Raw genomic sequence first — 15,362 nt, 5'->3', positions numbered from 1 at the left:
CTCCTGTTCTAGGCAGGGACTCTGCCATCCCCCTTGTACCTTGCAGAAGCTCGTGGGTGTGGTGAGGGTGCATTGTGGGATGCCTGAGCTGGACACCAGGTCCTGGCCAGCATGACTGGAGTATTTGGAGCTGTAAAGGAATACCTGGAATGTGCCTCCTGTCATTGTGGTCTCATGCATATGCCAGAGGATGTGTTGTCAGTGATTGTTTATCCCTGTCTTGTTTCAGCTGCCTCAACAGTTCTACAGATTCCCAGCCTACCTGCTTCTGCTCTGCTGGATACACAGGGAATGGGACCCATTGCACAGGTGTGTCCAGCAAAGACAAGGTGAAATAAACAGCAGGAAGTTGCCAGAGGAAAGATCATTCAAATCCTTTTCCTCTCAGCCATCCACCATGAACTCTGCCATGCTTTGGTAGAGATGTTTTCCAGTCCAGAGCTTTATACAGGATGCTCCTGATGTTGCTAAAGCCTGCAAGAGAGGGATAAAAAGGCAGGCAAGTGTAGGAGGGCAGTTCTTACTGCCTGGTGCACATGAATGGATTGTACTCATTCTAATATCACAGTATTGGTGGCAAAGTTATAAAAATTTTGAATCCTTGGAATGAGGGTGTTTCAATTCCCTAGAACTTCGTGATTCTTCTATTTGCTGGCCATACCAAAATCAGGTAATAGTGCAGCAGTAGAGCCAAAATGAATTGGGATTTCAGGATACTTCACCAGAGCTACATTGCAAACCTTGTTTATGTCAAAAGCAAGCAGACCAGGAAAAAGCAAGTGATGAAATTGTAACAGTCAAAACACTGGTAGACATTCCAATTTCTTTTCGGTATTGCCCTTGTTGGAAAGTGAATAAGGAGGGGAAAAAAGCAAACAAAAACCAAAACCCCAAACATGTACGTTGTTCAGGTAAATATATTTTTTCTCATCTAACCATTAGTGAGCAGTGAGAAAATGCTATGAGGGAAAGATTTCCAATTTGAAGGTTACTTAAGTTTGGCTTATTTACTTGGACTGACCTCTCTTAGGTCTGGATGAGGGCCCATGTCTCCAACAGTTTGATTGGCAAACAAAGGGATTTTAACAAGATATTGTGATTTTGTTAAGACAGATGATCATTCTGGCACAATTGATCATTCCCAGGTGCTCTGAGCTGATTCTGCTCCTCTTGTTTTCGGTCACAGAAATAGATCCCTGTACCATTGACCATGGTGGCTGCTCCATGCATGCTGTGTGCACCAAGGTGTCCCCAGGAGAAAGAACCTGTGCTTGCAAGGAGGGCTATGCTGGGGATGGGACACTCTGCATGGGTGAGTGCTCAGGGTGTGTTTTGGGGGTAGCAGAGAAGCAGCATCAATAATAAGAGGGGTTTCAGACTAAAACACCAGTGTTTTGGTCTCAAACAAAAAGATTCCTGCAAGCTTTCTTGCTTTTATGCACGTCATGGAGAGGCCCAGAGACAGAGGGGGAGAGAGCAATATTCCACAGTGGTGCTCTGAGTGAAGATGGAGCTAGGGAAAGCCAGTCCTCTCATATTCTTTAAAGTACACCCAGACAGGCTTGGAGTTTTCTGTGTGCAGATTTGTCACAGCTCAGAAACCCACATGTGTCAGGAGTAAACTTGCAGTTGCACCCTATTCCTTTGCTATCACAAGACACTTTCCCAGGAAAGTGTTCCCCAAGCTGGAAAAGTTCTCCCTGTTGCTTTCCCAATACCTCTTTGGACCACCAGTTCCCAGCTGCCTTGAGCAGCCCTCAGCTATAACTTGGCCTTATTGTTTTGCTGCAGAAATTGATCTCTGTCTCGAAAGCAATGGGGGCTGCCACACCAATGCAGAGTGCATCAAAACAGGCCCAAAGAAGGTAAGTGTGTAGGGGGAATGTCAGGGCAACGTTATTATGGAAGTTGTCAGGGGTATGTAATTCTCCTAGAGACATTCCTGTCCATTGCAGTGCCCTGCTTTGTGCTTACTCCCTTCCATGCAGAGAAGGTTCCTTGGAAGAGCACAAAAACATTGCTGTTTCCATGAGAGCAGATGTCTTTTCTGGCCAGAGGCTGAAGGCAGTCTTGGGTTATATTTGTTGTGGACACGAACTTACTTATTCATGGAGACAGAAACGGGTGCTACACCACATGCCTTCTGTCCAGGGCAGCCCTTGTGTGTTTCCTTTATTGGGCCCAAGTTTGAGCCCAAGGCTCTGTTCTCCCTCCAGGTCTCCTGCAACTGCCTGCCTGGTTACAGTGGGGATGGTGTGAGCCACTGCAACCCCATCAACCTGTGTGAACAGGTATGTCTGCATTTGGCTCCTTCCAGAGTGAAGGCCACAGCCTGGAAATGTTCCCTTCTCCCAAGAGTTAACAGCAGGAACAGCGTTAGCCTGTTGGCTGGAGCTGAAATCTTGCCTTTCCACATACTGAAGGATTTCCTTGTTTGGTCTCCATTACCTCCTGCAGTCACCTGCAATTATGTCAGTCACACAGCATTCCCTCAGGGTGGAAAGAGTGATGTAGGGTTGGAAGCACGTGGGCTTTTTCCTTTGTGTCCATTTCATGTGGGATATGCTCAAAAGCCTCAAAGTGTTCTGTGCTCACGGCATCGCTGCCATGTCAAACTGACCCTCTGAAACAAGGGCTTTGTCATGGACTCTGCATTCCAAAGTGAGGTGTGAAAGTCTTCTTTTGTGGAAGGGTTTGGTGCTGGGAAGCCCTTGAGAATCTGGGTTTATTCTAAGGCACTAAATAGGAGGGAGGGATAGTTTCCTTTCACTGGGCTGGATGGAGTTTACAGCTCCCACATGTAAGCAGCAGTTCAGGTGGTTGGAGAAGCTTCTCCAAGCAGCTTTTTGCTTTCCCTGCCAGAACAATGGAGGCTGCAGCCCCTTTGGGCTCTGCAAATACACAGGCCCTGGCACTCGGAACTGCTCCTGCTCCTGGTACAGCATTGGAGATGGCTTCACCTGCCGTGGCAAAGTGCATCAGGTGAGAGGCGTGTGCTGCACTTTCTGTGTCCCCTGCCCTGCAGCAAATCACTCCCTCCTCTCCAGAGGGTGAGCAGGTTTTGGTGTCACATTGACATGTATGTGGTGTGAGAGAGGAGACAACTGAGCAAACTCTCCATAAATCCTAGGTGTGTTTGATGTGCCAGCTGTGGGAGAGAATCATGGCAAAGTGACTTTGCTCCAAAGGGAGGGAAGACTCTAGTGCTGTCAGCAACACTGGCCCTACCTCCAGGGGACTGTTTGCTTCATGTCATAAACAAATGGGAGTGGACTTTTTTTTTCCCCAAGGCAACTCACTTCTGCCCAGTGGGATTAGGGCAGGTGTCCCCTGTGGCCATGCCAGGACTTAGGACCCAATCTGGAGGGCTGCAGTCTATGCCCAGTTCTCTTGCCAGTACCATGGCTGTCTTTGGGCAAGCTAGTGACCTTTTCAAGCAGTGGCAAATAAAATCTTGTGCCCACAGCAGAGCCACAAGAAAAGAGATGGGCTGTGTGTGCCTCTGCTCTCACTGAAAGTCTGTGTGGTGAGGAGAGGGTGTTTGCCTTGCTCTAGGGTATGTCTGCCCTCTGGACAGCATCCCCAGAACTGGCAGTGGCAGCACAGTGAGATTAAAGCAGAGATTTTGTGAAGCACTTGGCATGGGACTGTGTCCCATGAGCACAGGGCAGTTACCCATGAAACAGGTGCTGCAGGACCAGCCAACTTCCATCTTCTGTCCACTCCATCCTGCAGCTCTTGTGAATGGTGCAGACAGAGCTCACTGCAACATCCATGCCATCTGTGCCTGCAGAGCTGGTGAGAGAGGGAGGGAAGATCACTGTGGTGTGTCAAGAGAGCTGTGTCTCTTTGGGGTGGGAGAGTGACCCTGAGAGGAAGGAGCTGGTCTCTGTGCTGGTTGGTGAGGAGCAAGTGGAAGGGATCCTGCTAACACCAGCTGATTCCCTTTGTTTAAGGAGCTCGGAAGGATTCCAGATGCATCCCTGTTCTTTAGGATGATACAGGTTGGTGACAGCTTTGTCCTTGTCTCTGTGTAGTAAATCCCACCTCTGCAAAGGGTCTTGCTAACTGGAACAATGTTTTCTGCTTCCCTTCCCACAAATGCTCTTCTAACACAGGCAGAAAACATCAAAGAACTCAGTGGGGCAGGGCCTTTCACTGTCTTCGTCCCACAGACAGATTTCATAGGAAACACCACAGTGGTAAGTGCTCTCCCATGCCAAGCTCTGTTGGGTGTTTGACAGCTCCAGTTGTGGCAATGTCCCCTCTGGGACTCTTCTGCCCACTGGATCAAGGGAAAGGGGCTGCACCATGGAGAGTTAAAGGCATCCCCTGCTCTCCATCAGTGTAAAAGCAGAAGTTTGGAGGCATCTCACTGAGGAGACAACCTGGACAGGGGTGGACATACCTCCTCTTGTAAGGAGACCCTTGTCAGAGATGATGTCTTGTGGGCCTCAGAGGCACTGTGCCAGATCAGTGGTGCGTGGCTTTGGTGTCCATGGTGCTGGTAACAGCAAGGCTCCCATGTATCTGTTACAGACCCCTTACTCCTTCTCAGGAATAAGAGAATGACAGCTTTTTGGTGTCAGCATAATGGAATATCCTAACCCCATCACTGACTAGTCAAGCTGGTTGAAATTTCCCAAAGCTTTCAAATGATTTTGTGCCTTCAATGTGTTTTGGGGGGACCATCTTCCCTGCAGGGATGAGTCAGAGGGAACTCAGGCAATCCAAGTCTCCCTCTTTGGGGCAGGGGGCCCAGTGTGCAAGGCAAAGTGCCCCAGTGTGACCTCACTCCTGTTCTCTGTCTGTAGTTTGAGGAGTGGAAGAGCAGAGGTCTCCTCCGGGACCTGCTTCGCTACCACATGGTGGGCTGCCAGAAGTTGCTCTCCAGTGACCTGGAAGGCCAGGACTCCCTTACATCTTTATCTGGCCACAAAATAAAGATCACAGTGAATGAGGTAATTCCCTTTGCTGTCCCGTTTGTCAGGACGTCACTTTTTCTGTCATATGAAGGCACTGTGGTTGTGGCAAGTGACTTGTCTGGGCCCACAGACACTCCCAGGATGGTGCTGTGGCTGGTGCAGGCCTCAGCAGGTCCCCTCTCTCTCAGAATAGCATCACTCTCAATGAGGAAGCCAAAGTGGTCACGAGTGACATTGTGGGTGTGAATGGGGTCATTCACTTCATCAACAAGATCCTCATTCCCAGTGACCTGGTGGGCCGTAACATCTCCTCAAAGCTCTCACAGGTAAGGCTGGAGCCATGCCCTGGTGTCAGGGCAGTGGTGAGCTCAGGGAGAGCATCTCTCTCCTAGCAGTGCTGCTTGGACTGCTCTTCTTCCCTGTCCTTACTGCCTAGGGGTTGTCTGAGGCCACAGACTTGGCTTGTGAAGGTGACAGCATTTGTGGCATAGCCATATTCAGAACATAAGGAGCCTTTTCCATCCCTAGGGAACAGCAGTTCTGGATGCAGGCAGGAGGATCTTCTCCCACGCCAACCATTACATTCCTTTCCCAGCACAGAGCAGGCTGCAGCATGAGTTTGCCAATGCCTCTCTGTGACTCCTTAAGCAAGCTTTAGGGGCTTATAGAGCCTGCATTTTACAGAATATAACACATTTTCTGTGCAGCACAACAGAGTGCTGGAATTCATCCCAGCTCCTGCCAGAGCAGTGTCTATCTAGGATGAATCAGAAAAGTGGTGGCTGCTGAATGCCAGCCCTTTCCAGGCCAAATCATCAGCATGATGGTGACAGGGATAAACTTGTGTTTACCTACTGTAGTTGTTGCCTGTCTGGTTTCTCCCCTGCATTGCTGGTCCTGGGTGCGGACCCCTTGGCGTCAGTTATTTCCTTTCCTCCCCCTGCAGCGGAACATCACGGACGTGGCCGAGGCCTTTGGGTACAGCATTTACAGCAAGCTGCTGCAGGTGAGCCTCTGCCCCTGCTGCTCTGAGGGAGTGCTGTGTGCCTGTGCACGCTCAGCATGGGCTCGGGGCTTTCCCTTTGTGTCCCCGTGCTCTCGGGCAGGACGCGGAGCTGCTGCCGCTGCTCGCTGACCCCGTGCACAGACCCTTCACGCTGCTCTGGCCCACGGACGCCGCCTTCAGCGCCCTCCCGGAGAGCCGGCAGAAGTTCCTGTACCGCAGGGAGCACCGGGACGTGCTGGCCTCCTACCTCAAAGCACACATCATCAGGGACACAAAGGTAAATGTGACAGACAAAGGTAAATGTGACAGCATGCAGGCTTGTAGCTGCCAGGGCCACATGAGGTGCCACTGTCTGCCATGGCTGTGTCAGAGTGACCTTGCCAAATGTTTTGCTGGCATAGAACACACACGTATCAGTTGTCTTGAGGAGACCCAAAGCTGTCTGAGCATTTGAGGCACCTACAGGAACCTCTGGTGGCTGAGCTGAAACCTTCTGTCATCAGCTTCTGGGGAGCTGCAAGGCTCACAAACAGGCTCTTGTGTACAGGGGTAGGAATGAGGAGAGTGTCCAGCTGAGCAAAGCCAGGCCTTGCTTTATCATACTGGCCTCTCACTGTGCAGCAATCTGGGACTAACCCAGCAGTGATGTGCCTCCCACACCAGCTTCAGGGACTGCCACATCATATCCCTCCAAGGCTGGCCACTGACGCCTGTCCTCACCATGGGTTAACATGAACTGCCAGTTTTTCCAGTCTCTCCTTCACATTCTTCTTTTTCCCCTCTTAGATTGCTGCTGGTAACGTGCCCCAGGTTGAAACCATACGGACCATGCACGGCTCCACCATCTCATTCAGCTGCAGCAAAACCCATGTGGTGAGTGTTGGTGATTCCAGGTTTGGCTTCCCATGGAGCAAGTGTCCCTGGGCATGGCCATGGGCAGCTGGTGCTTCTGGCAGGGAGTGAACATAGATCTGGGGTGTTTGCAGGCTGGGACACCCCCTTGCCTGGCTACAGCTGGGCTGTAAAGAGGCACAAGACGTGGCCAGCTGTCAGGGAAGTACAGAGATGTGTGGTACTTGCACATGTATGTCACAATGACCTGGCTGCAAAGCCAACCCAGTGGTGCCACAACCTTTAGAGAGCATGTGCTGCATGGACAGAGGTCATTCCCAGGATAGGTGGCTGTGAAAAGTGTTAAATGGGAAGGGTGGTCAAGGATGTGTGCACAGAGATTTTGGAGTTCTTGGGGTGGTGAAGAAGCCATGGCAGCCAAAACTGAGCAACTTTTGGGTGGTACAGCCAGGATGTAGGATGTGCCAGAATCACAAGTTGCTTTCTTCCTCTGCTAGGGGGAGATTCTGGTGGGGGATGGCGATGCCACCATCATCCAGAGGCACATGGAGTTCAATGGGGGCATTGCTTATGGCATTGACAAACTGTTGGAGCCACCGGATCTGGGATCTCGGTGCGACGAGTTCACCTTTGTTGAGCTGCAGGTAAGCACCTGTGATGAGGTGAATGAAGATCTGGGACACCTGTGCAACCTTGTGCCTGGGAAGAGGGATGTCTGGAGGGCTTGCTGCTCTTCCTTGGCAAATATCTGAGCAGCCAAGAGAGGCAGCAGCAAGAATTGAGTTGTTGTGTGGTTTCTTTCTCCCCTCCACAGGCATCTACAGAGAGCTGCGGACTCTGTGGCTTCGAGCCACCCTGCCCTGCTGGCTCTGTTCAACGGGTAAAGTTCACAGCTTTGTCACCAGGGAGGCCCATTAGGGCACTGATGACAACATCCATGTGCCTCTCATGTTTTAGCAACAAAATGAAGGCCCACCTGCATGTGGCAAGCCCGTGGCACAGTCACATGGTCCATGCCTTGCCCCAAGTCACGCAGGAGCTGGGCTGCAAAATATGGGGTCCACTGGTCTTTGCTTGGTCAGTCCTGTGTGGCACAGGGGTCCCTCCAACAGCACTGGAGGTGGCTCTGGATGCTTTATAGCAAAAGAGCTCAGCCTGGGAGTGGCTCAGGGATCCCACGGTGAGCAGCCTTGGGAGGCAGTGGCTCTACCCCATTCTCACTGCTGGCTTCTGGCATGTCCCTGAAGTTCCTGTGGGGCTGCATTGTCACCAGCCCCAGCACATTAGGAAGCCTTTGTTACTTGTCATAAAACTGAATGCGTGGCACAAGAAAAGTCAAGGTGAGTTGTGAGTGCCCAGTGTGGCAAACTCTGTGTTCTGCCTGTTTCCTCACAGGGGGAAACGAAACGCTGCTACTATTATGGAAACCACCTGCTGAGGAACACCTTCCTGTTCCACCGCAACTCCCTGCTGCGGCCGGCGTGGCCGCACGCCCCCTGGGACCCCTTCAGGAGACACTTCTCTTCCAGGGGGCCTCTGAGACGAGGCTGCAGGAGGAGCTGCGTTTCCAGCCAGTGGGTCCCGCAGTGCTGTGCCAACCATTATGGCCGGGACTGTCGGGGTAAGAGCCACGCTCCTCTGTCCTGCCCAGCCCTGTCCCCTGCGGGCAGGTGGCATTGCTGGTTCAGCACATCCGACATCCATGAGTGTGCCCCCTGGAGAAGGGTGGGAAAAACCCCAGACAGGGAGCCCCAGCCTGTAGAGTGTGCAGGAAGCAATACCGTAGGATTATAACAGGGATTATCACCTTTCCTTGGAGAATATCTTGTCTCTGTGGGGAGCCCTGGGCACAGGGCTGCTGGGGGTGGCTGTAGACATTTCAGTCACCTCTAGGTGTTGCCAATGCTCAACCATTCCCTGGCATCTGCCCTCTGTGCCATGGACAGCTCTCACATCCTTGGTAGAGTCTGCTGTTAATGCTGGGCAGGACAGCACAGACCCAGCATATCACAGGGGCTCTTCCCAGGCTGGAAGCTGTGCCAAACTTGGTCCCTCCTGCCCCCATTCCTAAGTTTTCCTGTCATGATATGTCCCCAGCACTCAGTGCTCAGGCTGCTGAGCTGTCTGTGGTCCGAGCACCCCGTGAGCAGCAGCTCAGGGGCACCTGGTGTGTGGGGTCTGTGGGGGCCAGCGGGTGGCTCCCCTCCAGCACAGGGTCCCTTTGTCACCAGAGCCTCACTAAGGTGCCCCATTTGCAGCATGCCCAGGAGGGCTGGAGGCGCCGTGCAACAACCGTGGGACCTGCGATGACAAAATCAGCGGCTCAGGGATCTGCAACTGCAGCCAGGAGTTCATCGGGACAGGCTGCGAGCTTTGTGCGCCCGGCAGATACGGCCCGGAATGCCGAGGTACTGGGCAGCAGCACAGAGGGGCTGTGGAGCTGTGGCACAGGAGGCTGCAGGACAGGGGGAGGTGCTGGGCTGACCCCCTTCAGCCCATGGCTGATAAGGCCACAAGGTCAAAGACCCCTCCTTGTTTGTTGAGCACAGCTGAGAGCCCCAGTTTGTACTGTGAACTGTGGGACACAGAAGTTGTGATGAACCCTGTACAGAAAGAGCATCACCTGGGACATGCTCAGCAGGGACCTGTGCCCATGTGAAACAAAAGCAAAGTGAGGGAAAAGAGAGTCCTCCATCCTCCCATCCCAAACTGGGCCTCATGGGGTCTCAAGGAATGTTTCAGAGTGAGAAACACATTCCAGAAATGCCCAGGGGAGAGGAGTGATGGGGTATTGTGGGTGCAGAGGCTTCTCTTCCTATGTGAAGGGCGTGTGTGACAGGGGCCAGGACTGGCAGGAAGGGATGTGCCCACCCTCACACCTGCCTACAATGCCACATTTCCGCCACGTGGCTGTCCCAGGGCCTTTCCACCAAGGCATAAATGCTGTGTTTGTTCATTCCTCACAGAGTGCAACTGTACTGAGAATGGTGTGTGCAATGGAGGCCTGCACGGCGACGGCTTCTGCTTCTGTGCCGAGGGCTGGACTGGGGACCGCTGTGAAATCAGACTGGGTGAGGGATGCTCAGCTATTCCTTGGGGCCCACCTGCTATTCCCTGGGACCTGCTGCCACACAGCTGCTTTCCCAGGAGCTGGGTAGTTCAAGCAGCTGTTCAGAAATATCTCCAAAAAGGAGCTCTCAGTTGTGAGGCTCCCAAGATCTGCTACATGCTGTTAAATTTCACAAGGGTTGGGGTGGTGAGGAAGAGGCAGAGGAGAAAAGCTCTACTGGATCATGAACAAGTCCCTGAGCTCAAAGATGCTCCAAGAAGCAGGCTGAGGTGAAGATCTGTGGTGTGTTTGATGGAGTAACAAACCTCCAGAACAAACCGGCAGAAGAAAACGAGGGGAGGGAGAGAGGTGGGAGCAGGTGGCCTGGGGCAGAGGCTGCTGGTGGTAGGCGTGCCCGTGTCACAGCCCTGCGGTCACTATGAGCCGGGTGTGTTCTGGTTTCAGTGGTGACACCCACCTGCTCCCCGCCGTGCCACGCCCAGGCCGCCTGCCGCGCCGGCAACCTCTGCGAGTGCGACCTGCACTACGAGGGGGACGGGAGAACCTGCTCAGGTACCGGGCTGCGCTGGAGGGTGGGAAGCGGACAGGAGGGCGGGACAGCAGGTGACCGCGTGCCGATGGCCATGTTGGGGTGACAGCTGTCTGGACAGCCAGGCTGACCCCCAGGACATCTCATGAGATGATTTAGTTAACCCAGTACTTCCCTCCCGCAGTGATCGACATGTGCGGCCAGGACAACGGGGGCTGTGCCAGGCACGCACAGTGCTCACAAACGGGTGTGAACGTGTCCTGCGCCTGCTCCCCCGGCTACAGAGGTGACGGCTACATCTGCGAGCCCATCGACCGCTGTGCCGACGGCAGGAACGGGGACTGCAGCGAGCACGCCCACTGCATCAGCACCGGCCCGGTGAGAGCGGCCCCTAGGGCCGGGGACATCGGCGTGCCTGGGAGTACCGCCCAGCTGGGTGCCCTTGGGCAGCCATGGGACAGTGTCCCCCCTACTGCAGTCCCCTGCCCCTCCTCTCGGGTGCCCTCCGGTGCTGCGCTCATCCTGCGGGTGTTTCCCACCAGGCAGGGCCTGTGCTGCTGGGATACTTCTGGGGATGTTATGCTGAGGCCGCTCTTCCCCACTCCTCTGTCTAAGGAGCAAAAGCTGTGTCAGTTTTGTCATTCCTGGGCTGTTTTGCGGGCTCCTGGATGGTCCTTCAAGGACAGCGCTGGCCATTTTTGCAGAAGAACCAAAGCTGATCACCACAGGCCAGAAGATGGGACTGGGAGCGTGGTGTAGTCCAAGAGTCAGGAGCCAAAACTTAGCTCAAAACAAACAGCACATGCCAAGGACTCGATGTGACATTGCTTGGGTGTGGGGGTAGGACAGACCACATGGCCTTTCACAGCTCTGTCACAGCCCCAGCAGGCTGTAGAGACATTCTGAAGGCTCAATCCCATCTCCACAAGGATGCAAGGATCCCCAGCTGGCATCTGTGTGTTTGCACTCACACAGTTGCCACCCTTCCCTTGTGCTGCAGAACGAGCGGCGCTGTGAGTGCAAGCAGGGCTACGTCGGTGATGGGATCCAGTGCCTGGAAGAGGTCGTGCCCCCCACGGACCGGTGCCTGGAAGAAAATGGGCAGTGCCATCGAGAGGCCATCTGCACTGACCTGCACTTCCATGGTGAGTGTGCTCCACCCTGCAGGGCCAGGGATGGTGTTCCATGGAGAGGCCACATTCCCTCCTCCTTCACCTTTGGCCTGGAGCTCCCCTCAGGAGAGCTGGACGGTGGGATGGCCAAGGGGGACAGGGACTCATCTCTGTAGCTTGGTGTGGTTTTCACATCTCCCTTTTCCCTACCTGTCATACGGGGAGAGCGAGCCCTCCTTGTATGCTCCCGTGTGACACGAGATGACCTCTGGTTGCAGTGGCTCCTGTGTGGAAGTCGAGAAGCTCAGAGGAAGCCTCTCCCTCCCTTGTGCCTTGTCCATGTGCTACCTTCCTTGGCAGTGCTGCCCACGGTCACACAGGGACCCACGTGGCTGCTTGGGGAGGTGGCTCAGTGTGTCCTGTACTGATGCTCCTGGGCTTTGGTATTTTGCAGATAAGACCATGGGTGTGTTTCACCTGCAGTCACCCCGAAAGAAGTATGACTTCACTTATGAGCAGGCTCAGGCAGCCTGTGCTGCAGAAGGCGCTTCCCTGGCCACGTTCCAGCAGCTGGCAGCAGCACAGCAGGTCAGGGCAGGGGTGGCTCTGTCCCCTCGTGGGGCTGGGACAGGCCATGCATCTCCCAGGGCCCGGGCCAGCCCAGGGGTGATATGTGGGTGGGTGGCCTCTCATCTCCTCAGCAAGGCCCTGTTTGCTCTATCTACATGCATGAAACAAAAGGGCCGGTGGGCCTTGCCAGTCACACTGGGTTGGGACTTGTGATCGTGCCCAACACTTTGGGTGTTGGGGGTATGTTGGATGAGGCACAGTGGGAAAGTTCATTGAGGTAGAAAACCTGTGACACAGCTATTTTTAATCTAATTGTTGATTTTCCTCTTCCAGATGGGATTCCATCTGTGCTTGGTGGGTTGGCTGGACAATGGCACAGCTGGATACCCCACAGCCTACCCCAACCCCAGCTGCGGGTCCAGCCGTGTGGGCATTGTGGACTATGGCTCCCGAAGCAACCTGAGCGAGACCTGGGATGCATTCTGCTACCAGGAGAAGGGTGAGTGGTGCCAGCACTTTTCCTGGGGACAGTCCTGTTGGGCAAAAGAGCTGTGTCAGGGCAACAGGGAGGAAATTGCCCAGGAGCATGAGGGCAGGCAGGCACACCCCCTCTCCCCATGCCCATGTGCAGAGGGAGTGTGATGAGGGTATCCAGAAATCAAAAGGTGGTTGGTGCAGCCAGCACTGTAGAGTTCAGTCACACCCTGGTGTTCCTTTGCAGATGTGACCTGCACGTGCCGTGATGGGTTTGTGGGAGATGGGTACTGGTGCAGCGGGAAACTGCCCGATGTGCTCGCAGACCAGGAACGCTTCTCCACCTTCTATTCCGTAAGCGATGCTCTCCTGGTTCTACAGGAGCAGCAAGGCAGAGGGAGGGATCAGCTGGAGCAGGGAGGAGTTGGGGTTTGGTCTGTGAGCAAGGTAGAGGTTACAGACACAGAGGGGCTTTCCACGGCTGGGGGGTTCCTGGCTGGGGAAGGTGATGGCTTTGTGCTGCAGCAGTGTGCTGATGGGGAAGATCTCCCATCTCTTCTAGATGTTGCTCAGTTTTGCCAATGACACAGAAGAAGGACTGGATTTTTTCATGTATTTGTCTGATGTCTCTGCTCCCAAAACACTCTTTGCTCCTTTGAATTCTGGCTTTGCAGACAATGAGGTAAGCAAGCAGGGATAAACTATCAGAGCCCCAGAGAAGAGCAGGTGTCACCAAAGCTAGCATGACAGCATGCAATAGTCTGGGGAACAAGGAGGATTGTGGGTCAGAGAGGACCAGTGGATTGGAGGTCTCCAGTCCAACCATTCCCTCAGAAGAGCCATTTAGGTCAGGATGCTCAGAGCCTTCTCCAGCAGAGCTTTGACAATCCTAAGGGTGGCAAACCCCCTTTGCTCTGCACAGTCATTCTGTGCCGTGTTATCCCTGAATGGAGCTGCCTGTGGCCATGGAGAGAGTGTGGGCTTGGCTGGGAGGCTGCACAGCAGCAGGGAAAGGGACAGAGCAGTTCATCCATTTCTCACCCCTGTGCACTGGTGCTTATTCAGACACTGACAGGGGAAGAACTGAAGCTCCACGTGTCAACCAGCAATGTCATCCTCTTCAGCTTCAACCTCACAACGGGCACCATCATCCCATCCCAGTCAGGATACGACCTCCATGTATCAGACCTCCCAGCGAGCAACAGTACAGAGCACTCAGTAGGTTTAGCCTTGGCAGAGGGCAAAACAAGCCACAAGTTTTCACCACATCTCTTTTGAGACAGGGAATGATGGGGAGCCTCTCTGGGCAGGTGACATCATCTGTGTCCTGTGCTGTAGGATGCCAAGGGGATCAATGACACGATGGTTGTGGAGTGGGACATCGTAGCTTTCAATGGCATCATTCATGTGATAGCAGAGCCATTGAGGATCCCACCGCCTGTTGTTCACCTTGGCCAGGTGAGTCCGGGGTATGAACGGGGGTGACATCAGGCCTGGGGATGATGTGACAGAGTCATCCCAAGAATTGGCCTTGTCCTCTGCTCTCTGGCATGGCTCATTTTGGGAGGGCTGCTCCCGCTGGGGAGCAGCAGCAGCAGGGGCGGTGCCGTGACGGAGCCGCTGTTTTCGGCACAGGTGAACGGTGCGGCGCAGGGCTCCGTGACCACGGGAACCTTGTCAGCTCTGTGCTTCGCGCTGGCGCTGGCTGCGGGTGCCGGCGCCGCCTACTACTGCGTGAGGAGGCGGCGGCAGCATGGGCAGTTCGGATACTATCAGGTACGGGCGAGCTGGGGAGCGGGACGGGGGACGAGGGCGGTGGATGCAGCCGGGGGGTCGGGCGGATCGGCCGGGGCAGGTGCGGGGTCCCGATGGGGGAGTCGGGGTCCGGGTGACTGCACGTGAGGGGCCGGCACGCCAGGGGGCGACAAGGGGCACAGAGTGTGCGGGGAGTGCCCCGGAGCCGCAGCCTCGCCCACCGCCGCTCCCGTTGCAGGCCGATCTCCGCGGGGACGAGGAGCAGGAGGAGGAGGAGGAGGCGCGGCCCCGGCCGGAGCACTCGGGCCCGCGCGCCGCCAGGCCCCGCCCGCAGCGGCCGCTCGTGGCCATCCCCAACCCGCTGTACGGCGGCCACGCCCCCGACTACGAACTGCTGCACGTGAGCCGCGCCCCGCCCCGCCCCTGCCCCGCCCCCGTTCCGCCCCGCCTGACGCCGCTGTCTCCCCGCAGGACCCGCCCCTGGCGGACGCCGGCACCGACCCCAGCTGGTTCCCGCAGTGACCCCGCGCGGCCCCCACCGCGGGAAATAAACAGCTCAGCGCCACAGGCTGTGCCCGCGCCTGCCTCGCCGCCCCGGCCTCCCACCGCCCGCCCCGCCGGTACCGGCCGCCCCCAGCAGGTGCGAGCTCCAGCCCCTTCTCGCCCGCGCCCAGGGCCTGTCATGGCCCCTGTGCCTGCCCAAGCCTCCAACACCCAGGGCCGTACGGCCCTCAGTGTTCATGTGCAGCATCCCCCGGGTCCGGCCGGGCTTCGCTCCTGTGCCCTCACACTGCCCCATGGCCAGGTAGGAGTCACATCAGTCACCCCAAACACCCTTTCCAGGTGGCCCCTGCCTGCAAGGGCAGCACCTGCCCCGTGCTGAAGGCCTCGGCCTCTCTCTGCCCGATGCCCACCCCGGCTTCGGCCCAGGCTGCCTTTGGTCGTGCCCCCAGGGCAGGCAGAGAGAGCGGGTTAGTCAGTTAGTTACACATGCTGCAGACGTTTATTGAGCTACACACTAGACACAGCACAAAGACAAGTGGCACATGCACCTACTGCAGGTGTTTGA

At 55.3% G+C, this 15,362-nt stretch overlaps 1 protein-coding gene across 2 annotated transcripts in view; it reads left to right on the top strand.

The window, feature by feature from the left end:
• STAB1 (stabilin 1) overlaps positions 1-14,944 on the top strand; it is a 52,727-nt gene extending 37,783 nt beyond the window's left edge. For both annotated transcript variants that reach the window (XM_088061900.1, XM_088061899.1), the window contains 29 exons: positions 230-309; positions 1,187-1,312; positions 1,792-1,865; positions 2,217-2,291; positions 2,863-2,982; positions 3,957-4,004; positions 4,119-4,202; positions 4,815-4,961; positions 5,114-5,251; positions 5,872-5,931; positions 6,032-6,208; positions 6,718-6,804; positions 7,281-7,427; positions 7,598-7,663; positions 8,179-8,404; positions 9,042-9,191; positions 9,750-9,854; positions 10,298-10,405; positions 10,567-10,760; positions 11,383-11,527; positions 11,949-12,082; positions 12,398-12,563; positions 12,786-12,892; positions 13,101-13,220; positions 13,604-13,756; positions 13,877-13,996; positions 14,174-14,314; positions 14,532-14,693; positions 14,765-14,944. In XM_088061900.1, the coding sequence (XP_087918026.1) occupies positions 230-309; positions 1,187-1,312; positions 1,792-1,865; positions 2,217-2,291; positions 2,863-2,982; positions 3,957-4,004; positions 4,119-4,202; positions 4,815-4,961; positions 5,114-5,251; positions 5,872-5,931; positions 6,032-6,208; positions 6,718-6,804; positions 7,281-7,427; positions 7,598-7,663; positions 8,179-8,404; positions 9,042-9,191; positions 9,750-9,854; positions 10,298-10,405; positions 10,567-10,760; positions 11,383-11,527; positions 11,949-12,082; positions 12,398-12,563; positions 12,786-12,892; positions 13,101-13,220; positions 13,604-13,756; positions 13,877-13,996; positions 14,174-14,314; positions 14,532-14,693; positions 14,765-14,815 (3,511 nt within the window). In that variant the 3' untranslated portion in view covers positions 14,816-14,944. The remainder of the gene's footprint in view (positions 1-229; positions 310-1,186; positions 1,313-1,791; positions 1,866-2,216; positions 2,292-2,862; positions 2,983-3,956; positions 4,005-4,118; positions 4,203-4,814; positions 4,962-5,113; positions 5,252-5,871; positions 5,932-6,031; positions 6,209-6,717; positions 6,805-7,280; positions 7,428-7,597; positions 7,664-8,178; positions 8,405-9,041; positions 9,192-9,749; positions 9,855-10,297; positions 10,406-10,566; positions 10,761-11,382; positions 11,528-11,948; positions 12,083-12,397; positions 12,564-12,785; positions 12,893-13,100; positions 13,221-13,603; positions 13,757-13,876; positions 13,997-14,173; positions 14,315-14,531; positions 14,694-14,764) is intronic.
• Positions 14,945-15,362: the final 418 nt, after the last annotated feature.

Source organism: Pseudopodoces humilis, chromosome 13 (assembly GCF_049639895.1).
Source record: "Pseudopodoces humilis isolate 2021_Gansu_Grassland_sample_001 chromosome 13, ASM4963989v1, whole genome shotgun sequence".
NCBI classification, from domain to species: domain Eukaryota; kingdom Metazoa; phylum Chordata; class Aves; order Passeriformes; family Paridae; genus Pseudopodoces; species Pseudopodoces humilis.
This window is presented reverse-complemented; position numbering and strand designations above follow the sequence as displayed.